At 36.8% G+C, this 25665-nt stretch overlaps 1 protein-coding gene across 13 annotated transcripts in view; it reads left to right on the top strand.

Moving 5' to 3' along the window:
* MINDY2 (MINDY lysine 48 deubiquitinase 2) overlaps nt 1–25665 on the top strand; it is a 104519-nt gene that overhangs the window by 53831 nt on the left and 25023 nt on the right. For 11 of the 13 annotated variants that reach the window (XR_006274654.1, XR_006274655.1, XR_006274656.1 and 8 more), the window contains one exon: nt 3344–3486. Coding sequence is in view for 10 of the 13 variants with exons in the window: in XM_043493599.1 (XP_043349534.1) it covers nt 3344–3486 (143 nt within the window). In the remaining 3 variants the exon portion in view is untranslated. Of the gene's footprint in view, nt 1–3343; nt 3487–10182; nt 10335–15394; nt 15459–25665 lie in introns of those variants that run through there. The other 2 variants (XM_043493601.1, XM_038419052.2) reach the window with 2 other exon arrangements.

Genomic DNA, 25665 nt, shown 5'->3' with positions numbered 1-25665 from the left:
CTGCTTGCCAGACTTCACCTGAAGCCCCTACAACTATGGCTCAGGTCAGTCCCCAGGAATCATCTGCTGAGCAAATCAATGGTAATATTATTCCGTGTCATGAGAGCACTGACCTGGTGCCTACACCCAACAATGTTCAGAAAGGAGAGCCATCTGAAACCCCATAACCATCCTGAACACTGATCACGGACACATCTAGGACAGGATGGGAGCACCCACCTGGACCATCCCCAAATACAAGAGAGATGGTTCCCTGGAGGAGGTGAGACTACACATGGAAGTGCTCGAGTTTTGGGTCATCAGGCCAGTGTGTGGTATCCTCCTGGTCCTATGGCACTTTGAAACACACAAACCAACAAAACACTGGCAATATATTACATGGGCCAAGGGGCGTGTTATCTCCTCCATTGGGTAATGAAGTGATCAAGTTGTGGAATTGGTGCTATGAAACATCCCCTTGATAATGCTGCACCTGCCAGGAACCAGCAGTGACGTAGTGGGTTTCCTGAGCAGCCATTTAGTCACTGACGACAAGTGGTTGCTGCAGAAATTCACCAAGAGTACATTTTCTGTTGTGGAGGACATGGGTAATAGACCTGTTTGTCACCAGAGATAATGCAAAGTGCTCCAGCTTTGCTCCAGGGGCCATTAATCCAGATTCCCTCCAATCACATTCCTTTTGAAGTGGAGTTAAAGGCTTTGTTACACCTTTCCACTGATTCTCCAGAGTGACCACCAAAGCCAGGTGAGAGCAACTCAGGCTCATCCCTATAACTTTATAATGGCTGAGACAGTTCTGTCTTTTCGACTTGCTACATCTGTTGGTGCAACCCCCGATCAAGATCCCACTTCGTCCAGACCTAGTGTCACTACAACTTACTGCCTAAATGCTGCTTGGATGAGTACCCTGGAAAAGGGCTGCTTGTCACTTGTCCAGGGTATCTTGATTCTAAGCAGGAATCCATCCATGAGAAGAACCTACTCTAAGTGGAAGGGGTTTTCCATATGGGTGGCCCAACAGGCCTCAATACTTAAGATCCTGGACTGCATATTGCAGTTGAAGTGCTCTGGACTTGACTTCCAGCTTGAGAAAGGTCTATCTTGTGGTCATTTTGGCATACCACCCTCTGATACGGTCGCTCTTCATCTTCTCTCATTTTACTGTGTCAAAAATCCTCAAGGACTTCACATGTGCTGATCCAGTGGTCACACTCTATAGTACTGTGTTGACAAGACTAAATATTTCATGTTGTCCCACGCCTATTCTCCATCCCTGCTTTTGGAGTTGTTAGCCAAAACGTGCTTTGAGTTGCATGGAAGCCGACAGGGGTCATGGCTACATTTCCTTCTATGTAAGTGGCATCATAGAATATCAGGGTTGGGAGGGACCTCAAGAGTCATCTAATCCAATCCCTTGCTCAAAGCAGGACCAATCCCCAATTTTTGCCCCAGATTCCTAAATGGCCCCCTCAAGGATTGAGCTCACAACCTTGGGTTTAGCAGCTCAATGCTCAAACCACTGAGCTATCCCTCCTCCACATTGATGACATCTTGAAGAACTACAGTTACATTATAATGTAACTATAGTTGTATTACTTTTGTATTAGTAACAATATTTCCTTCAAGATGTTCGTTCTCTCTTTCATATATATATTTCTACTGTGTGCACTCCTTCCACTCTACTACAGAATCTTGTTTCATTTGGTTTCTGTGCTGAAGGAAGTGAGTGGTGGTTGAGCTGCTTCACTCTCTATGCCCCCAGTGCAAAGCATGAGGATACTCGGGGCCATGTGTGATTGCAAAAGACACTGTCAGTCAAACAACTCTGATCCTGAGTACATGGGGCGCACATACACCAAGAGTGGAATGAATAAATATATACAATACATCTTAAACAACTCTGGTTAATGTACGTTTCCTAGATGTGTGACCTTGTGTTTTGCCTGTATTAAAATGCTTGCTGCTTAAAGGTGCCCAGGTTATTAAACGATCCAGATCACTCTGCAGAACTGACCTGTCGTTATCACTGTTTACCCTCCATCAATTTTGGTGTCATCTACAAGCATTGCCAGCAATGATTTTATATTTTCTTCTGGATCATTGATGATAAATATATTGAAGAGTGTTGGACCAAGAAAAGATCCCGGTCAGACCCCCACTAGAAAACCCCCTATTGGATGATGATTCTCCATTTACAGTTAGCACCTGAGATTTTCCAGTTTTTAATCCAATTAATGTGCTACCTTGATTTATTATAATGCTGTTTTTTTTAAATCAAGATCCCATGGTGCTAAGTCAAATAACCTGATTGGTAAAATGCACTGTTTTTGTACAAGAGAGACTTTTAAAAATCCTACCTCTGTTAAATTATTATCATTATTATTGTATTACATAGGAGCCCATTGTGGAGCAGGACCCCATTGTGCTAGGCACTGTACAAACATAGAACAAAAAGACTACAATAAGATTGCAGTAAAAAATTAAATGCTTTTGTGACCGTCTGTCCAAAATCTATTATAGTCTTGTAAAAAGAGTGAACACAGGGATACAAAGTATGCCTTCTGAAGTATCATTTGAAAATTCATAATTGGCTGATCATTGCTGTCTTGGTAAAATATGTGTGGCAACATTATAGCTAAAGTTACAAGATTTTACTGTATAATATTACTGAGATGTTACAAGTTTAGAAAAGCAGGCATAAACCAGTTCCTCAATGACAAGAGGCAAACTGACGCTTCAGGAGTCAAAAAAATCAAATGGACTATCACCTGGTTAAGTGGCCATTCTTTGGCAGGAAAGAGGGTGGTAGTGATAAACCTACATTTTTGGCACAGAACCAGCTGGAGGTTCACATCCCCACAGATTTTCTGTCTCCTGAACCACAGCTGGAGATCTTTTTCAAAGAAAAAGAACAATAAGAAAGGGGAACAGGTGCCCCAAAACATTCCTCCCTTTCTTTCTATCAACGGCAACTACAACACCTGAGGAACAAAGAAACAGCTTTGGACTGAAGGGTGAATCCTTTCTGAAAGAAAATTAGCCAGTAAGACTGCTAGAACATGTGGTGAGAGTGTAAAAGGCACCCCAGGCTGGAGAATTGAGAGGATGCAGCTTTCCATCAGTTCAGATTCTACCCTGGGTAATGTCATAGTGTCACAGATGTAAATTGAGAAGGAAAGTTAACTTATTTTCTTCTAGTTAAATCTAACTTGATATAAGCCTTGAGAGTTCATTTCACTAGCGGAGAGAGAATTTTTGATATATTTAATTTTTTTATGTAGGTATGTATGTATTTAGATCTGTATGATGGATCCCCAGTTAATAATCTGCATTGCTTTTATAGGATTTGTAGCTGAACAATTTCTGAACAATACAGCCACTCAGTTGACATACCATGGGTTATGTGAGCTGACTTCAGCAGTTCAGGAAGGAGAACTTTGTGTGTTCTTCAGGAACAACCATTTTAGCACCATGACCAAATATAAGGTATGATTATTAATCTTTTCATTGATTTTTATTGTTTGTGTGTCAGCTAAAAAAAGGGAATTTGCCCAGATTTGTAGTGACAGTCTAAAAGGCTGCACTTTCTTACTGAATTTAAGTGGTGGAGAAATATGACCCATTCCCAAATTACTACTATAAAATGCAGCTATGTTTTAAGGTATATGTCATATTTAGATTAAAGTATTGTTTTTGATAATTTAGCACTGTTTTTTAAAAATTAAAATAAGCTAAATATTTTAGCTGCTTATTATAGTATTAGAAAAACCATTAATCTCCCCCCCCCAAATAAAATTGTTATACAGCATTACTCTGGTTTAAGATTTTTGAGACAAGGTATTTTATTATTGGAATATGGATTATACAGTGTTTATACCCTTTCACTTTTATATTGTTATATTGCTGAATTTCTTGTCTTTGGATATGCTAACAATTAGGCAGATACTCTCACAAAGCAAATCATTGGACAGTGGGTGAACTTTGGGTCACCTCTTTCTACCAGTTAACATGTTTAAAATACAACTTGTACTCCCGGGGGAATTCTACACCAAGAAATTAAAAATTCTGCACACAATATTACTTAATTCTACATATTTTATTTGTCAAAATAACACAATATAATCATGCCAGTTTCTATTACTTTGGTAATTTATTTCAAAATACCTGTCAAGTATGTCTGTAACAGTACAGACAAAAAAGAATCAGGAAATATTTTTGACTAATAGATTCCTTACTAGGCATATTAATACATAACTTTGAGTAATAATTCATATAAACTGCAATACAGAAATGTATTTCCCGCATCCTTCAGAAGCAGTGGGGGTAATGGAGGAACTGAGGGAGAGGGAAGTAATTGTTGGGAAGAAGCCTGGGAGTGAACCTGGAAGGTTGTTGAGTGTGGGAGGGAGAAGTATGGAATAGAGGGCTTTGGGGGGGGAAGGGATTGTTAGGGAGTTGAGGACCCTCCCCCATGCAGACCCTGGCTGACCCGTAGCCTCTCCCATTCAGTCAGGCACATCTGTCCCTGTCCTCCTGTGTACCTGCAGTGCCTCCCTCATCCTCATGTGTCCCTGCACCCCCACTCAGCCACCCTCTCCCCATGCATCCCCCTAACACCATGTGTCCCTGCACCCCCCCAGTCCCATTTAGCCCTTTTGAACCCCAGTGTGTGATCCTCCCCAGCAGCCCCATATGCCCTGCTCCTCCTGTGCCTCCTCATCTGGCCCCGTGGGCAGGGCAGTGTGTGGAATACAGACTCTCCTCCACCAGCCTATCAACTGCTTGCTGCTATGGCTGGTGAGCTGGTTGCCCTCAGTTCTGATGCCACAGCAGCAAAAGCCATAACTACAGTGCCTCTCCAGCATTGTGTATTTTCTGTGGAAGGAAAAATAATTCTGTGAGGGACATGAATTCTGCACATGCACAGTGGCACAGAACTCCCCCAGGAGTTAACTTGACCTGTCTTACTAGAGTTTTTAAGAGAGAACTTTTTAAAAATACATCTTTTATCCTAGTCTAGACAAGCTCTATATGTGTAGACAACTTGACTAGCACGTAGCTAATGACAGGGTAAATGAATTCAGTGCTAGGTATGACAACAGCCTAACAGTTTATATTTGCAGAAAATTGTGGAAACAGTGCCTGGGATATAGCCACCTCTGATTAGTTAGCAGCATCTAAAATTATGGAAAAGTCAATGAACTTCAGAGATGAGAGAACTCGTCTGACATCTTCTCTTGAAATAAGAATTGTAGGGATTTGAAATTTCTGTGTGTGTAGGAAAGGGTAAACTCTTTATGTCCTACAAAGCAATTACATAGAGTGGAAGGTAAACCACTTTTATTGGCCTTTTTGTGACATGAGGAAAGAGGTTGACATTAAATTTGTAACCAGTCAAACAAGGCTCCCATAGGAAACCAGAAGTAGACTAAGACTCAGTGACTGTAGGGCTCACCAGCTCAATGGATGGAAGGATCTATCTCATTCAGGTTCAAAGGCACTTGCGGAGCATGATTGCTTTTAAGACAATTTTACAAATCCTAAAAGGCTGCTAAAAGAAAAGGAGTACTTGTGGCACCTTAGAGACGAACAAATTTATTAGAGCATAAGCTTTCGTGAGCTACAGCTCACTTCATCGGATGCATCCGATGAAGTGAGCTGTAGCTCACGAAAGCTTATGCTCTAATAAATTTGTTAGTCTCTAAGGTGCCACAAGTACTCCTTTTCTTTTTGCGAATACAGACTAACACGGCTGCTACTCTGAAACCTGTTAAAAGGCTGCTGTGATTGAATTAACTATATGGGGTTATCCAGAAAGGAACACTGTCAGTTTTGAACTCAGTCAGCCCTCTGGGGAGAGAGGAGTGACCAGGTCTTTGGAGACAAAAGTTCAGAATGACAGAAGTCAACCAACCCCTGGGTGGTTGATGAGGCTGAAAATTCTGACATGGAACTCTAGCTAAGTTCTCTGAACATGAGTGTGAATTTTAGAAAGTTTTACCTTTCTATATTCAAGCTTCGCAGTTGTGTATTAGCCAGATTTTAGTAAAGGAGCCTTCTTTTTTAATTCATGTGTATTTATTGTGCCTTGTAAATAGTGCTAATAATTGCTAATTTTTTGATTACATTGTATTTAAGGATGTTATCAGTTAGTGTGTCTCTTCTAGACCAGAAACCTAAACTGGAGTACAGGTTAAATGTACAATGATGTTGGACAATGTGATTGAGGGCAGAATTTGGCAGGCAGAATCTCCTTTTTATCAGTGTGTGTTTGTTTGTTTGTTTGTTTAGAACTCAAACAGTTTTACTAATTATTACTATGCTGTCCCAAAATGCAACATGAATTATAAAAATGAACTTGCCACTTTTTATTTACTACTTTTTAATGTTAGTGTTAAGGTAAGTTTTTTCTAATTTTGTCATACTAGTGAAGCAGTTGAAAAAGCCAGCTTCACTTTTAGATTGAATTGAATAATTCAATATTCAATAATAATTGGATTGAATAATTAGTGACCTGAATAAACTGTGCAAATTTAAGACTTTAGATGCTACTTTTATTTCTTTCTTTAAATATAGCCTTGTAGATCATTGTAATGATGTTTGTAACGTGGACCAAAACATTGCAGGGAGGGGGTGTGTGTGTGTGTGTGTGTGGGGGGGGGGGGGATATTTAATGTGGCCTTTTTAAATAAAAAGGACCTGTCCTACAAGCACCAACTGTTTTGAACAACAAGTGAATGAGATTTAGAGCAATATTCCAAGTAGAATCAGCCAATCATAACACAAAGTAATATTTAAAATAGTAAAAATGATTAAATTCACTTATGATAGTGTAATTTAAGTTTTTAAGATGTTAAGTATGTTTCTGCTGTTCAGAATGGATTGAAGTGTCACTTTTTTAAATTAGTGAAATATAATATGGGCCAAATTCTGTCCTCATATCCACATGTGGGAACAGTTTTATTTTTAGCCAGAGACCAGTATTTGGATCAGAGTTCAAAACTTGGCTTTTCATTTCCATCTTGGGTATTTTACCATTTTAGCACACTTAAATATAGATTATATGGTGAGATCACTTTAATACATGAAAAAGCTGCGCCTCTGGGATTATAGACTACACCTTTTTAAATGACCAGCAATAATATAGTATGGTTTAGGACACAAAATGAGTGCCTATTACTAAAAATACATTTCTAAGACTGAAAACAAATCTTGTTTTAAATTGAATTTAAAATATCTGGAAAATATCGTATGTTGTCAGTATATTTTACTCTCATCCTACTTATAGATATCCAGCAAATGAAAGGTATTGTTGACTTTGAAAATTGTGTTTAACGTTTAGCAATACAATAGAATCTCATGGATTTAGACTTGTTAATAAACTTGTCCCCATTTTGCTATGGAGATTTAACACCTGAATAACAGACTTGCAAAAAATAAAGAAGTTTTAATAATACAAAATATTTGTATTATTCCATACATTGAATATTATTCCATATTTGAAAATTTGTTAGTACTGTAGACAATTAAATACTCTAATAAATTAAGATTAAAGTATACCTATTTAATTATCAAAGTACATTTTGTGGTGCATTATCCTTGGTTTTAATTACTTATTTTTTACAAATTCACAAACGACCCTCACCCCAGTCATTTCTGTGAATTTGCGAGATTCTACTGTATATTTTCTGTACATTTTACATCATTTTAAATTTTTGCTTTTCATAATATGAACAATTTAAAATATCATAAATAGTAAATTACTTTTTCTGATTGAAGTGTGACTGAATAATTTCCCAGCATGGGTTATTAAAGTCTAATGTGCACATTTACAAATCAAGATTTTGTTTTCACATTTTAAAACTGAGTGAGCTAATAAAATTGCTGTCCCATAGAACCAATAATTCATCCATGAAGGATCCCAGTAGGTACTTTGGAAATGTGATAGAAAGTTTCATGAATAAAACTTCTGATTTCTAAGGATTTCTTAATTGGGAGCAGATTCCTTATCAATTGCTTATAATACTGTACATACTGGCAATAATGGTGTACTAAACAGCTTTTTAAAATTATATTATGCTGTTACATTCAGTTTGTACATAATTAAAATATTCATAAACATGCCTAATATAATGTCCAAATCAGGTGTTTATGTATACTGATTAGTTGGGTAATGGGCATATGTGATATATAGGTCCTGCACATAAATTAGATATGTGCAGATGGATTGTGCATATTTTACTTCAAAAATGTGACTCAAATTTTTATTAAGTATGTTAGACAAAAGATGGCATGCTGTTAGGTATATTTACTATATTATATATGTTTGTCTCTGTTTATCTTGGTGGAGAGCAGATGTTACTTTCAAGGGAGCGTCTTAAAGATTTGAGGCTTATTATTTTCTAGAAAACTACCGCAGTGAATAATTAAAGCTAAAATATAGCTATAAAAATAAATGAACAAGGAGCATTTTGATGCATTATACTTGTTTACACTTGCTAATTCAGAAATCAGTAATTAACAATGGGATATCAGTGGGTTACTGTTAGTGAGCCTCTATAGTACAGTAAAGTCCAGCTTCAGTTTTAGTTCCCTTAATGTAAATTTCTTAGTGCTTAGTATAAATAAATGTAAATAGTACAGTAGCATGACTTAGAATGTCTTGTATGCAAAACATTTCAAATTAGGGTGTCAGTGGTTTCAACAGGAGTTACAGGTGCCGTGGAATGCTGAATATTCCACCGATTACTTATGTGCCATTATGTAGATTTAGATATTTAACTTCAGGCACATAATGTTGAAAACTTTGGCCATAGTCTTTAGAACTATATGGTTTTTTTTTTTTTCATATTGATGATCTCTAAAGATTGGTGAGTCCTTTACTGAATGACTCACTTTTCCAGAAATTTAAACTGGCACTACTGAACATAAGAAGGTTTGATTAGAAGAATACAGTGCAAATTTAGTTCTTGTTTTTAAAACAAGAAGGGCCAATATAATGTATAGCTTTACAAGTCAGCTGGAACATTTTATAATCCCTTTGAGACTTTAAAGGAAGTTAATGTAAAACATATATATAAAATTTGACAGGAAAGCATCTTCACTTCCAAATTATCAACAAACTAATTATTTAGTAATGAGACTTTTGGGAGAAAATGAGAAAAAGATAAGCATTGTTCTGTGAATGAGGTGATCTAAGCAGGAGGGCAGACATTAGCGTAAAGGCCCCATACTAATGAAAACTAACCAGAAAGTCATTTTTGTTGTTGTCATGGCCACATTTATTTCTATTGTGTATGAGATTCAGTAATCTATTGAAACAAAATACAAGATGCTAAAAAATATGGTCATACAAATAAATAAAAACTGATCTGCTACTCAGTAACACAATCTGCTCTTAATGTTTATGCTTGACCTCCAAATCTTGGCAGTAGTAATTGAGCTGAAGCCAGCACTGCTTTCACACATCAGATTTCTGTTCTAATTGAGAAGTGATAAAATGTTTACTCTACAATTATGAGATGAACAAAACATTTAAATATAATTTAAGACAACAGGATTTCTTTGGCTGAAATGCAATATAGTCAGCAGCAGAATTAAGCCTGTTGTGACTTGGAGGATGCATGATTGAATTGGTATAATTGAAAATGAGGATGTAACTTTTGTCATTCTTCCCAACACACGGATATTATTGCTAGTTTCCAGTGCACGGAGTATGTTACAAATAGTTTTGGGGGAGATAGGATTTGAGGTTCAAAAATCACTACCTTTCTTATATTGTTTCCACATTAAGTTTTATGTTCTTTCCCACTTAATGAGCATGAAGCTAAACTTCCCAATATACTACAAATGAGTAAGAAAATACACTAGAGGTCTTGAAAATTAAATATTAAAATATTATTCCATTCTGCAGTCTCTGCTACACCAGTGTGGAATGCTTGTCAGTCATTCTTGTCACGCAAGTGGCACAGGGATCAATCAAATTGTTCCAAAAAGTTTGGCCTCAAGGATTCTTGGTCACATACTGTCTCCTAAATTCTCCAGTTTTTGCTCAGAGTACATCGTAAAAGTACCCTTGCTATGTCATGGCTGAAAAATAAAAAAGTTACTCTGAGTCAACAAATAAAATGAGAAAAGGGGACAAGAAATGTCTAACTTGCAGAGTGCCTCTTCAACCCACAGCTGCTGGGTCTATTTGCCTCTGTTGCTCTGAGGACTTCAGACCATCAGGTGACACTGATTTGGAGCTTCCTGCTGTTCCAGGACCTTTTACCTCAAGATCAGCTAGGAGTTCTGACAATCATGTCTTGGCAGCACAGAAACCTACAGAAGAGGTAGGAAATTCTGCTCAGTCTCTTTCTAATTTCCAGAAGGGACATAATGCACCTCTGTTCCTTCTACTCAATTTAGTTTTCATTATAGATAATTCAGTAGTGGAAAGTTTCAGAGTAGCAGCCATGTTAGTCTGTATTCGCAAAAAGAAAAGGAGTACCTGTGGCACCTTAGAGACTAACAAATTTATTTGAGCATTAGCTTTTGTGAGCTACAGCTCACTTCATTGAGCTGTAGCTCACAAAAGCTTATGTTCAAATAAATTTGTTAGTCTCTAAGGTGCCACAGGTACTCCTTTTCAGTTGTGGAAGTGAGGTACAGACAAGACCTCTCACTCAGCCTACCATTAAGACAAAGAAATCAGCTTCTACTGCAAAGGCTAGCAGTATTTTTTGTTGTACCCACCTCCCATGCTCCCAAGAGCATGACCTCAATTTCAGCTCAGCCAAACTCTGATAAGGAAAATCTCATTGGGGACAGCTATGAAGAGTTAATCATCCAATGATAAAAGTGCCTTCCTTTCTCTCATCCTCTGAGATAACCTGGTGGAGGATGATGATGATGATGATAAGGGTGTTGAGTCTTCCAGGTCTTAAGAGGTACTGAAGGACTTAATGACTTCTGGGTGAATTTCCTGTTTATGCTGAAATTATTACTAAAATGCATAGAATTAAACCTTCTACTTGTACATTGCTACAAGGGAACTTTAACTTATAGTAGAGGAAGAAAAACCTAAGAATGCAATTCATCTGTGTCTGTCAGAAAATATCTTTGTAAGATGCTCATGACATTGAATTTGCCTTTCCTGCTAATGCTGTCAAGCTTTATAAGCTCCCAAATATTAATGTGAAATGCTGGTCCTCAGTCCTTAAAATAGATTGTGGTGGCTGCTTGGATCCCACTGAAGGAAAAGCCAGCCCCAGGATCTACTTGAAAGAGTTGATTAAGTCCTTTTAAAATCTTATGGGTCTGTGGCAACCCATCTAACCATCTCAGTTCATTCTTTCTACATAGCTAAGTACCTAATAAAATGGTAGAAAGGAGAGCTCTTGGCTTCTCCTGAAACAACTGCTTCTTCATCTCTCCACAAATTGTCAATTCATTATAGTTTATCCTCCTCTTACCTCTATGATACAAGCTCAGACTGTTTTTGTACTACCCTTTATATGGATTTCCTTGCATTGTCAAGAAGAGTCTCTGTGTCTTTGCTTTCGAACAAGATACTAAATCACTGCTTAATTCAAGCTTGTGTCCTTCATGTTTTCAGGGAGACTTTATAAAGCCATGAATGACCTTGCTGAAAATGTCTCATCAACTAAACATAAAGTTCAGGCCTTGCAATAGGCCGAAACATTACTTTTAGTAATCTTGCTCTTTGGTGGTAAACCAAGTAGGAACAGTTACTGAAATCAGATCCTGTTGTCCCACGTAAACAAGGATGAAGTTGGGAAATTTAAATTCTGTCTTTTCTGAGAAATCTGACCCTTAAGGTGTTTCAAAGATACAGGTTAGGATTCTTGAATTTCAAAATCACTGAAGCCTCCTCACTTCCAGCTACTTGGCCCACTTTGTAATGTCCCAAGGCTCTTAGTTTCTGGACCTTCCCAACCACTCTACATTTTAAACGGTGCTTCTTTATTTACGAAGGCCTCTAGCCATGTTGAAACATTTGCAAGATCTTCAGTGAAGAAATTATTTAGTTCATTTGTTATCATACCCCTGAAAAAGTCAGCAATCTGTCCATTCTGAAACGCGGTGGTTAAATCACTACATTATTACTCTTCCAATCCAGGAAGTTCAAAATGAAGTTTGGACTCTAATCCTAGCTAAAAACCCAAGCAACTCTGTGGCATCTGTAGGCCTTCAAGGCTATTTTTTGTATGTGCCAAATACACAAATTCACAACTATGAAGTTTTGCCTTAAGGTCTTACATCTGTCCTATTGTATCCTCCAGTTGGATTTAGTGTAATCTCTGCAAGTTTTAATGATCTTTACAGCAGCAGTACTGTAATAGCTGACAGGAGAAGAGGGAAGTGATGGTAGTCATACTGTGGCACTGTGTGAGGGGGCTCTATCTTCTGGGTTACCTCATATCCGGCCCTCAGGTTGCACCCTGGACTTGTTTTTGGTCCCATGTTCTCAAAGCCTTATATTTTGAGACCTGGCTACTAATAGCTAGTACAGATTAGCCATCTTTAAATCACAATTATAGAAAATGGGTAATCTCCGCAAACCTGAAGCTGCAGGAATATTGGAATGCTAACCTTTTTGTAGGTTATTAGTACAAGAGTTAGTACAAGAGTGCAAATCAATTCTTGATAGCTTTGGTAGCTTAAAAATGTCAACCTTGCTATAAAGCTTTCATGTACATCAGATGTATGCACTCTTGTACTTGAGTGTTTGGGTTTTTCCCAAAACTCAACATCATTCTTGAATTTTGGGGTTGAGATGCAATTGATTTACTATATTTCAAAGAAGGCTGAAGTATATGCTAATCTCCAATTACACCTGATGACACAATGCACTTAAGTTAACTGAGCTGCTGACTTGAGCCTGGTTGTAGCCTACATAACCATAATAAATAGATACAATTGTTAATAATTTAACCTAATTTCAACATAATTTCTTCAAATATAACATTAATTTTAATAATATAGAAATTTGGAAGTGTCTGTATTCTGCTAAGATAGTTCAGAGGAAAGAAAAGACAGAGATACTAATTTTTCATAGGACCCAGTTTTTAACTGTTAACGGATTTACTTTAAATTCTCAGACAATTAATCCAACACTCAAAAAGTAAATTCTGTAAGTTTTGGGGAGGATATGCTGTTTTTCATAAAAAATAAAGGTTGAATCTCTTTAAGTGCAAAATGGAACTCAGCTTTAACTATGGAGTTGAGTTGTAACCAGTGCTTCCATAGTGGAATATAAATATTTGCTGAAAAACTTGTTTTTTCCAACCAATAAAAGTATAGTGTGTTGTCATGTGAGACCAAACTACATGAGAAGCTGTGGGATTTAAATTTCTTAGGTTATTTCAGCTAATGTGCATTGCAGAGGTGACTTGTTGCATTTCATGACCTTGTCTACATTAGAAAAATTTTAGCTTTGCATACACAGTTGCAAACACTAGCAACCTCATGTCCACGTAAAGTGCTTGCAGCAGCTCACAAAGAGTACTGGAATCCTAGGTGCTGGAATTAGGGATACAGGGGGTGCTGCTGCAACCCCTGACTTGAAGTGGTTTCCATTATATACAGGGTTCACAGTTTGGTTTTCAACACTCCCATTACACAACTTATTCCAGCATCCCTGACTAGCACTGTGGCAATTGCTCATGCTCAAAGCAAAGCTCGCCACCATTGTACTCTGCATCAGATCAGTATGCTCCATTGAAGTGCTAGAACAGTCTGACTGTGTTGGGGTTGGAGCTGCACCAGTGAGATATAATTGTTTCACCAAATCCCCAGTTTCCTCAAGCCTGCTCATTTAACTTGTAAAATAAGTGCTTTTATCTGTTTTTGCATAAAGACAACTTTCAAAAGTATCCATTTCCATTTTCAAAAGTCACTTGTGTACTTAGGCACCTAGGTCACTTACAGTCTTCTGAAAACTTTACTCAACTTGTATATGTATACACATTTGGACACTTTACATTTTACAAATAGAAAACTGGATGAAGCAGTAAAAAGAAATTTGCAAGGAGCTGTGGGATAGTTGCCAGTTCAGTGTTCAGTGCAACAGTTTTCAGCGTGTGTTTGTAGATATGGTGAACTGTGATTGCCCAAAAGAGGATGGATACTATGGATTCTCTGCAATGTTGCATTCTGCACTGGGTGTTTATCCGTAGTGCAAGTTGTACTGATAAATTTAAGCACTTTAGACACAACTGAGGGACACATGCTAGCAGATTTTTTATAAAATGCTGGCTACAGAATAAAGATGTCATCTGGACTGGCTTTTGCACTTGATTAACAGAGTCCTTGACGTATGAACACAAAAAAGGAACAAAATGTAGAGGAAAACACAAGCTTTGCACTGTTTACCCTATATGGTGACAGGGAACAATGTTGTATGTTACTGTTTGGAGAGGAGCAATATTAAAATATCAGTCTTATTGATATCCTCACACTGTGCTTTTATGCAACATATATACATCTCTTGATATTTTATTTTAATTTCATGTTGATAACTACAATGTCACTTTAACTAGTCCCTGTATTAAATGACCCATGACTGGAAAAGTATGATATTAACAAGCATTCTTCAGTCAATAATGCATTCTTAGTTTTCAGTCACATCATTCACATTAAAAGGAAGACATTAAAAAATACAGTAACAGCAGTTTTAAGAAGGGAGCTAATATTGCCTTTGTCAGAGGTTTAACATGAGAGAGTAAAGAAATTGTTTCCTTCTCCAAAGAATTGGATTTTGTTTTATCTGTTTATAATACTCTGGATGTCACATCCAGACCTTTTATAATTTGTTCAAATTTACACACATTATAATTTTAGAAAAAATACCATTTCAAGCCTAATTTGATGAATAGATGTTGGAACATGTAAGGAATATAGGCTTGCATAAATTAAGTCTTTTAGCCAAACTTTAATATTCCTGCTATGGAAAACTGTATGATTAAAATCTAATGTAGATGATACTTCATACTCTGTTACCTGACATTGCTTATTAAGTTAAAAGCTTAAATGAGTATTGTGATGTATTCTTTGTGCATGTTTCTTCTGCTTGTGTTCATAAAGAGATGTTATATAGTATATATATATTGCAATTGGTGAGAAAATTTCAATTATTACCTAAAATAATGGGGAGAATAAATTGATAATTCCGTAAGAGTAAAGACAGTTTCCTAATCACTTTGATAACAAGTTGCACTGGATTTTTTTTTTTTGTACATTTGCACTTGAACATTCATCTCTTCTGTCCCTTACCCTTAATTTTCTAACAGCTTTTGGTTTTGCGGGCCTTTAATTGTGCAATAGTATTTTAAAACTGTTAAAGATGTGATTTTTTTTTTGAGATTTGCCTCTGCTTTCCATTACACAGATAATAAGTACAGCAAACGATAATCCCCCAAATCAAGGAAAAACAGGACTGTAATGAGGGGCTCTGGTAAGATATCTTAGTTGGACTGTTTCCCTCTGATATGACTGCTTACACACTCTGTTTGCTTTACAGAAAAATAACAGGAAACTAATTTCCTGCCTGGACTGTCAAGTGTGTTTTGTGGTGATTTTATGTAGGTTAAAAAGATATTTTCTTTCTGTATTAAGAAATCTGCACAGTATTTATTCAAATTCTACATATACATCATAGAAACACTTACAATTTTTCCTTTTTAAGCATCAGTTGATTTATCTCTGTAAAAGTAGTGAGCTATTTGTGTCTGAGAGATTAGACACACACAACATTAATGTCATTTGGCACTGAATATAATTTAAATTATTCAAATACTTTTGCTTGTCTGGTAATAGTACTATTTTTAGTCTTAAAGATCAGGACCATCAAATCAAACATTTATAGTACTTTCAAAAAACAAGTACACAGTCTTTCTCAATTGTCTGATAGTTACTGTAACTAGGCACTCAATTATATTATTCCCAAAATAATTAAGTGTGTTCATCTCAATATATAGTATTTTTGTAACACTGAAAGGGCCTGATCCAGAGCTCATTGAAGTCAATGGGAATATTTCCATTGACTTAAAAGGGCTTTGGATCGGACCTAAAATGTTAATTTTTCAGGACTAAGTTTTTTAAGACAGAATGTAGTTTTAATTTTCAGTTTTCTAGGCTGATTGAAACTTGCTTATTGGTTTTATAATATATAAACAAAACAGAAAACACTGTAAAAATTTTTATAAATCACTTTTATAACAAGTAATCAATGTATGGAATTAATTGTTAGAAATGTCGTGCAAACCAATAGAACCAGTAAGTGCATTGCCAATCAATACATAAAGGCAACTGCTAGAAGAAATGTGGAAAAAGTATATTCATGTTAAGAGTACTTGTAGTTTGACATACCACAGCCTATCCTCATTGTCCTTGCATTTATCAGATTATTTATCTACAAACAGAAAAGTATTAGATGGTTCTTCAGAGAAACAATCCCATTATCAAAACTTGCACTTGAGGCTTTTATGTGAAAGGCTAAACTGTGTGCTTATGTCTTGAAGACCAAGACCCTAACAGGGTTCAAAAAAAAAAACTAGATAAATTCATGGAGGATAGGTCCATCAATGGCTATTAGCCAGGATGGGCAGGAATGGTGTCCCTAGCCTCTGTTTGCCTGAAGCTGGGAATGAGTGACAGAGGATGGATCACTTGGATTACCTGTTCTGTTCATTCCGTCTGGGTCACCTGGCACTGGCCACTGTCGGAAAACAGGATACTGGATTAGATGGACCTTTGGTCTGACCCAGTAGGGCCATTCTTATGTTCTTATTCTTATGAATATATGAAGTCTTAGACATTCATGATAAATATTTAATATTTCATAACTATTCAATAGGCTTAGCATCTACTAAAAATAAATATACCTCTACCCCGATATAACATGACCCGATATAACACTAATTTGGATATAATGCGGTAAAGCAGCGCTCTGGGAGATGGGGCTGCACGCTCCAGTGGATCAGCATATCAGCATGTCTGGCTCCGACACGCTGCTCTGAGCAGCGTGTTAAGAGTGCCGGGCCGGGGCCAAGGGGTTGGATAAGGGGCAGAGGATCTCGGAGGGGCAATCAGGGGACAGGGAGATGGGGGGGTTGGATGGTTCAGAGGTTCTGGGGGCAGGGCAGTCAGGGGACAGGGAACTGGGGCATTGGATAGGGCCTGGGAGTCCTGGGGGGCCTATCATGGGACGGGGATATGGATAGGGGTTGGGGCAGTCAGGGGACAGGGAGCGGGGCGGGGGTTGGATGGGTCAGGGGTTTTGAGGGGTCAGTCGGGGCGGGAAGTGACTACTAATAACAGAAATGCTCGAGGCCAAAGCAAGTTCAATATAACGCAGCTTCACCTATAATGCGGTAAGATTTTTTGGCTCCCAAGGACCGCGTTATGTCAGGGTAGAGGTGTATCACTTGTGTGCCTGTGACTAATATTTTAAACCCTTCTCTTTTATACCCTTTCTGATAACAGCTGTTACTGCAATATATATAGTAATGTTCACTGTTAGCTTTATAGCCCTTGAAATGTATATTTCTAAAACATTGCTATATCAGTTTGTCTTCGTCTTGTATTAATTTTTAATTCCATATTTTATAAACAATGAATTCTTAACATTCCATCACAATTCAGATAAAAACATCTATGCTTAATAATGTATAATGCATTGTAGACTCTCAGCAAGCATTGCCCAAAAAGCAGGCCACAGTTACTTAAATGGATTCATCACATAAACTAGAAACTTCTTATGTGCAGGATATCTATCCTTATACCATTGACTATGCTCTTACAACCAAATCTCATCGTTATTTCTGTTTTCAAGATCAACAGCTTCAAAATTCAGTTTTTACTGACTGGTGAATTGAGTTGCCCATGTACATCGCTCTTAAGAAATTGCAGGATTCTTAAAACCTCTCCCCTTATGACATCAGTTTGAGTTGTTATGAGAGGCTGTAATAGAAATATATGAGAAATGACACCCAACAGAATGGCAGTGCATTCAACTAATATACAAAACTTGAGTTCAAGAAAGGGTCTTGCTTCCAGATTCAGATCAGTGCATCCTCATTCTCAAGGAGATTAGATTAATACATGTTAGTATTCAACTGTCAGATTAAACTATTGAGCAATATTTGCAATTTAAATATTTTCTTTTAGCTTGGAAAGGGGGCAAGACATGATCACTGTTCTTATAAAAGAAGACAGGAAGAAAATTACAATACAGAAGATAGGAATTAATTTCAATTTAATCTATTATATGACCATCTTCTCTAACATATTGTTACCAGAAACATGCAAAGACTACCTCATAAATCAACTGTACATTTGTATTACTGGTTACAAACCACAAATTCCAGATTGTCAGTCTCAAGTTAAAAACAATATTTACATAGGAACACAGGTTATGGAATACTGGAAAGATTGATGCTCCATTTAGTTCAGTAGCCAAATTATGGCTATTACACAGGAGCAGCACAACTGACAGTACATGATGGTCAAACCTCACCTTGCTCTTGTGGTTTGCTCATTGTCTCTCAATACCGTATGCAAGATTGGTACCCATTTCCCTCTTGACACCAAAGACTACCTGAACAATGGTAATACATATAAGGGCCTCTACGGAGTTGTTTTTGGGTAACTGCAAAATAATTAAAATCATAAGATCTATTTAAGTTGGACCTATAACTGACAGGTGCCTAGAGGGGGACTTTCCCCATATTCCTGCAACTAGTAGTTATTTATCCCATTTTGTGCTTTGCTAGGCTTTGCTCATGTGAACCAGTTTATTTTTGAATTAGCCAATTGCAGTGATCTTGCTTAGATGGATCAGTAAAATCCAAAGCATTTTTTCGCCTTAGAGCTGGAAATAGTGTATTAAAATGTTTGTCTTATTATAAAGTAAAATATCTGCAATTTGAAAATAATCATGATTTATATACACCTATTAAATTGCAGTTTTTAAAGCAAAAGAAAAAAATAGTAGCAAACATTTTCTTCAAGCTTGAAACAGTTCTCTGGTATCAAATAAATTTTGGCTTTGAAATCATTTAAGAAATGTTTAGTTTTAGTCTGATGGGGAACATCTACACAGGGATAAAAGACGCATGCCATGGCTATAGCTGGCCTGGGTCAGCTGTGGGGCTAAAAATTGCTGTGTAGATGTTTGGACTCAGGCTGGATCCCAAGCTCTAGGACTCACAATCTTCACAGGTTTCAGAGTAGCAGCCGTGTTAGTCTGTATTCGCAAAAAGAAAAGGAGTACGTGTGGCACCTTAGAGACTAACAAATTTATTAGAGCATAAGCTTTCGTGAGCTACAGCTCACTTCATCCAAATGCATCTGATGAAGTGAGCTGTAGCTCACGAAAGCTTATGCTCTAATAAATTTGTTAGTCTCTAAGGTGCCACACGTACTCCTTTTCTTTTTACAATCTTCACAGGGTCCCAGGGCGCAGGCTCCAGCCTGAGCCCAAATGTCTACACACAATTTTTTCAGCCTTGGAGCCCAAGCTCTGTAAGTCGGAGTCAGCTGACCTGGGCCACCTGTAGGTTTTTTTATCCCTGTGTAGACATATCCATAGAGGTTATGAAATATTCTTTTTAATATTTGTAATTGGATAACTGAACTTGACACAAAAACCTTTTTACCTTTCAAAGACCCCTGAAATGTCCCCTTAAAAAAACAGAAATCATCCTTCCTGTTTGAAGAACATCTCTAAAGCATGTAAATATTCTCAAATATTTTTCTCAAGTTGCACTTCATATTGTATCATTTTAGAAGCTTTATTTACACCTTTATTTGCCTTTCTGAATAAAATCTGCAACTCCATTTAATGTGATCCAATACTTGTTTAAAAAATGAACTAGTGTATTATACAAATAAAAACCAGATGGCTGTAATAAATAAAGGATCAAATACATTAGTACAAGGGTTCAAAGATGGAATATATTAGGGCTGTCAAGCTATTAAAAAAATCACAATTAATTGCGCGAGTAATCACACTATTAATAATAGAATACCATTTATTTAAATATTTTTGGATGTTTTCCACATTTTTAAATATATTGATTTCAATTTTAACACAGAATACAAAGTGTTCAGTGCTCAATTTATATTTTTATTACAAATATTTGCACTGCAAAAAACAAAAGAAATAGTATTTTTCAGTTCGCCCAATACAAGTACTGTAGTGCAATATCTTTATCATGAAAATTGAACTTACAAATGTAGAATTATGTACAAACAATAACTGCATTCAAAAATAAAACAATGTAAAACTTTAGAGCTTACAAGTCCACTCAGTCCTGTTTCTTGTTCATCCAATTGGTCAGACAAACAAGTTTGTTTACACTTGCAGGAGATAATGCTGCCCGCTTCTTGTTCACAAAGTCACCTGAAAGTGAGAACAGGTGTTTGCCTGGCACTGTTGTAGCCGGCATCGGAAGATATTTACATGCCAGATGTACTAACAATTCATACGTCCCTTCATGCTTCAGCCATCATTCCAGAGGACGTGTCCATGCTGATGATAGGTTCTCCTAGATAACAATCCAAAGTAGTGCAGACCTATGCATGTTCATTTTCATCATCCGAGTCAGATGCCATGCTCACAAGGTTGATTTTCTTTTTTGGTGGTTTTGAGTTCTCTAGTTTCCACATTGGAGCGTTGCTCTTTTAAGACTTCTGAAAGCAGGCTACCTCATCCCTTTCAGATTCTGGAAGGCAAATCGGATTCTTAAACCTTGGGTTGAGTGCTGTAGCTATCTTTAGAAATCTCACTTTGGTACCTTCTTTGCGTTTTGTCAAATCTGCAGCGAAAGTGTTCTTAAAATTAACAACATGTTCTGAGTCATCATCTGAGACTAATATTTCATGTTATAGATGGCAGAATGCAGATAAAATAGAGCTGGAGACATACAATTCTCCCACAAGGAGTTGTCACAAATTTAATTAATGCATTATTTTTTTAATAAGCGTCATCAGCATGGAAGCATGTCCTCCAGAATGGTGGCCGAAGCATGAAGGGGCATACGGATATTTAGCATATCTGGCATGTAGATACCTTGCAGTGCTGGCTACAAACGTCCCATGCGAATGCCTGTTCTCATTTTCTGGTGACATTGTAAATAAGAAGTAGGTAGCATTATCTCCCATAAATGTAAACAAACCTGTTTGTCTTAGCAATTGGCTGAAAAAAAGTAGGACTGAGTGGACTTGTAGGCGCTAAAGTTTTGCATTGTTTTGTTTTTGAGTGCAGTTATGTAACAAACAAACAAAAATCTACATTTGTAAGTTGCACGTTCACGATAAAGAGATTGCACTACAGTACTTGTAAGAGGTGAATTGAAAAATACTGTTTTATCATTTTTATAGTGCAAATATTTGTAATAAAAATAATAATATAAAGTGAGCAGTGTACACTTTGTATTCTGGGTTGTAAGTGAAATCAATATATTTGAAAATGTAGAAAAACATCCAAAAATATTTAATTTCAATTTTTATTCTGTTATTTAACAGTGCAATTAAAACTGCTATTAATTGTGATTAATTTTTTTATTTAATTTTATGAGTTAACTGCAATTAATCCGCAGCCCTAGAATATATATTTTATCACTTGTACATAAAATAATTGTGCAATGTATATCTGATGTAAAACTTTTTTGGACTTAACTATCTTGAGTAATAGTTGTCTAACTTTCTTTCAAAGTCACCAAAAATACTGAAATTCAGAAAGATTTTTTTTTTCATTTCCATAGTTTTCCTACATACCTTCCCTTCACTCAAACATTGTTATAGGACCAGTTATTTCTCACCATCTCTTGCATTACTCAAGACTCTTGAAATATTGCCTCAAACTGTTTTCTAAGGTGGCACTCTTTGGTTATAACATTAAAATGCAGAAAAGTGAGTTGCAGTGAAGTGATCAATAGTTGCCGTATAAAACTTCAGCGGTGTGGGAGTTTAACCTGCTGAATAAATGTAATTCAAATTTCTACAATGCATTTGCATTGAACAGACTTGTCTATATTATTTGAAGATGTGCATTCCTCTTTCAATTTGTTTTTCTAATTACACTAATATTGTGTATTATGACAAATTATTTAAAACAGTCAGCAGATGGAAATATAAGAAACTTTTCATTTTTGTTGGTTTGGTTTTATCCAGTTTGAAAAAGTTCATGAACATATAGGGGTATCTGCCTAATCAAGAAAAGATAGACTTTTTCCTAACCATCTTACTATTCCTGTACCATCTACTGAAGATTACAAAGGGAAGGGAAGGGATTTTGATAATCACTTAATTTGTAGAAAATGTTGGTAATGAGATTGCTGACCTTAGTGTTCTGTGTTTTTATTTAATTCTCATAGCTGTGCTGAAAGGTGTATAGCTGATCTCAATGACTTACAGAGAAATACACAATACTACAGCAAGCTTTTTATATTTATAGAGACATTCTTTTTAGGAATGTCAGACAAAATAGAAATGTCAGATTTTGACATCCTTTAAAGTGTTGGTCATTTGGTCTGAGTACTTGGATCTGAACTTGCCCCTAAAATTTTGATTTTGTGTCAGAGCTAAAACTAGAATAGCTATGTTTTCTGGTTTACAGTCAGAACATAGAAAACTAATAAAATGTAGACAATAGTCTAATATTGATAATGGTTTTCCGTCAATTGTGTTGGATAAGCACAGGCTTATGTTGAAGGCAGTCCAATCCTTTCCAGGAGTTTCCGAGTGCTCAGAAAGGGAGTATGCCTGCTGCTGTATCCCTTAGGGTGATGCCAGATATTATTTTGCCCTGTGCAGCTAGCTGATTTCAGTAGCCAGTGTGGAGAAGTGTGACAGTTTCTGTCCATTGCAAATTTGGGAAGTTTCCTTGTGGCCTCTCCCTCACTGCCAGTGCCAGGCATGATATGGTGCATAATGTTCTCTCCTCACTGAGGAAAATGTTACTAGTTGACACAAGTTTTTAAAATAATTTTACTATAGTCTTTTCTGTAGGGTAGGCAAGACCAAAGCACAAACAATAGAAAATCATTAAAGGGGAAGTTTTTAGCTGTATTTGACATACTGGCTTTTACTCCTCCTGCTATTGCAGATTTTTTAGTATTGTTAATTGAATTTGAGTGAGAGGGTTATGCCACCAGTTTTGGGGCTAGTAGTATTGGAGTATTAGTTATCAAATGAAAATCTTTTGATAAACAGCATAGCATTAATGTTGTCTGTCAGCCAACCGGTTAAAAATCCCTGACAGGTCTCTCTTTTGCCTTTATTTATTTGTGATGGGGGGCCTTTGGGGGAGGGACAGATGAACTTCCAAAATGAACTGTTGTTGAGAGACTCTGATATGTATGTAAGCAGTAGAGGAGCTGCTCAGTGAGAACTCAATATGATTAACCATAATATTAGCCAGATTCTGAATCAAAAGGATACTAAAGAGAGAAATAAAGGGGAATAGTTGGGTCAGGACACTAATCCTGAGATACCAAGCCTTCCAGCAGTGAGACAATTATTTGACAGGTTTCAGAGTAGCAGCCGTGTTAGTCTGTATTCGCAAAAAGAAAAGGAGTACTTGTGGCACCTTAGAGACTAACACATTTATTTGAGCATAAGCTTTCGTGAGCTACAGCTCACTTCATTGGATGCATCCAATGAAGTGAGCTGTAGCTCATGAAAGCTTATGCTCAAATAAATGTGTTAGTCTCTAAGGTGCCACAAGCACTCCTCTTCTTTTTATAATTATTTGAATGTTCACTAAATTGATACTGAGTGAAATCATGGTTCTTTGAGGGCTACATGAAAATACTTTGTTTTATGCCCTGGTTCTAGTGACTTCTCCAAAAATAAAATAATAATAAAGTACAGTTGGTATCTTTGTTTATAGTCTGAATAGAACCCAAGTATTGCATTGGTCTGGAAATTGAACTGCCTTCTCATTACAAGAGGGTGGGGTCTTTAGATCAAGTGTAAAATGTCATTATTTGTGTATGTAAGAACACTTGCAAAATTGTTGCTAGTACTATAGCTGTTCCGTTCATTTGATGCCTTTAATGACCATTACAGTCTAAGGGGGAAAAAAATGGGATCACACATGTGATGGTCATATCCATGTGATAATTTGCACCATTGACCACTTTATTTGCACTCTTCCCACTAATCCATCTCTGCTGGCATTATTATCATTCCAAACTTCCAAGCAGGACAAACAGTTGCCGTGGAGGTTGGGGTGAGTGATGTAAAACTGCCCGATTTTTATATTTATTCTGAAAGAGTAAATTGAAAAATCACTAAAAAAACAAACAAAAAAACCTACCACTTCTTTCCCCTTGCCACAAAAGAGAGACATTTTTTCAAATCTCCACTTGCAGATAAGAAAGAAGCCATCTCTTAGGGAATATTTGGCTTATACAATATTGTAGTTTATGTACGAGACTTCAGAACTTCTTCCAGCATCAGTCCTCAAAAATCTACGCTCCAAAATAAGATATCTCTATGTAAAACCCCCAAAACAAGTTTTGCTATCTAAAGTTACGGGACATAAATTGTTATACAACATTTTTGGGGCTATGTGCAATAAATGTCTAAAAATTATTAATAAAATTAAAATTCTCTAGTCTATAGTTGAAACACTTCAGATTTGCTTGAATTGTAGTATGAGGTTAGTAAATTAATTCAATCTTTTAATCTAGTATGTGACAATTAGATTTCATAGGCTTTTTTTCATGGAATAGAATAGAATCATAAAATATTAGGATTGGAAGGGACCTCAAGAGGTCATCTAGTCCAACCCCCTGCTCAAAGCAGGACTAATCCCCAATTTTTGCCCCAGATCCCTAAATGGCCCCCTCAAGGATGGAACTCACAACCCTGGGTTTAGCAGGCCAATGCTCAAACCACTGAACTGTCCCTCCCCCCACAGATTTTCCTCACATAAAATTTAAAAATGAACTTTTTGTAGTAAATGTTAAGTTGTTTCACAATATTTTTGATAGCTATAGAAAAGAAAATTAGGCATGGACCAGGTCTGCTGCATGCTTTCCATGGGCCAAAGCTTTGAAGTGTTGGCTTTACACTTTTTTTTTAGATGACTGAATGAATGCATATTTTTATATTAGCATAATGTAGTTAAAGGATGGCAACATTCTGTCTGTAAAGAGCAAGTATTTGCACACTTTGATATTTATAGGAATGCATGCAAATGGTGGTCCATTAATTTTGATGGAATAAATGGGCCTAAAGTGTCAAAAGTGTTAACGTGACCCTGTAATTGTCCAGCATTAAACAGTTTTAAACAAGGTTCGAGGTTTGGGATACGGCCCCCTCAGCCTGCTTGATACCCTGGCAAACACATCATTAAACATCCTTTTAACCTTTTATTAAAGATACAGAAAAGAAAGTTAAAGCATTTGAAATACTAAGTATTAAATAAGGCTTTCATTTTCAAGTACCTTGATCCCTTTAGCTGGAGAGAGTTTTTAAAAAGGAACCTCCCCTGCCACCACCCTTGTTTCACTGTCATTTAGGCCATTCCTATGCTATGCAGTGCCATAGCTGTGTCGGCATAACAGCATGGTGTAGATATAGGCTACGGCGATGGAAGGTGTTTTTGCTTTGCTACAGTAACACTACCTCCCCAAGCAATGGTAA

This window comes from Dermochelys coriacea, chromosome 10 (assembly GCF_009764565.3).
Source record: "Dermochelys coriacea isolate rDerCor1 chromosome 10, rDerCor1.pri.v4, whole genome shotgun sequence".
In the NCBI taxonomy this organism is placed as follows: Eukaryota; Metazoa; Chordata; order Testudines; family Dermochelyidae; genus Dermochelys; species Dermochelys coriacea.
This window is presented reverse-complemented; position numbering and strand designations above follow the sequence as displayed.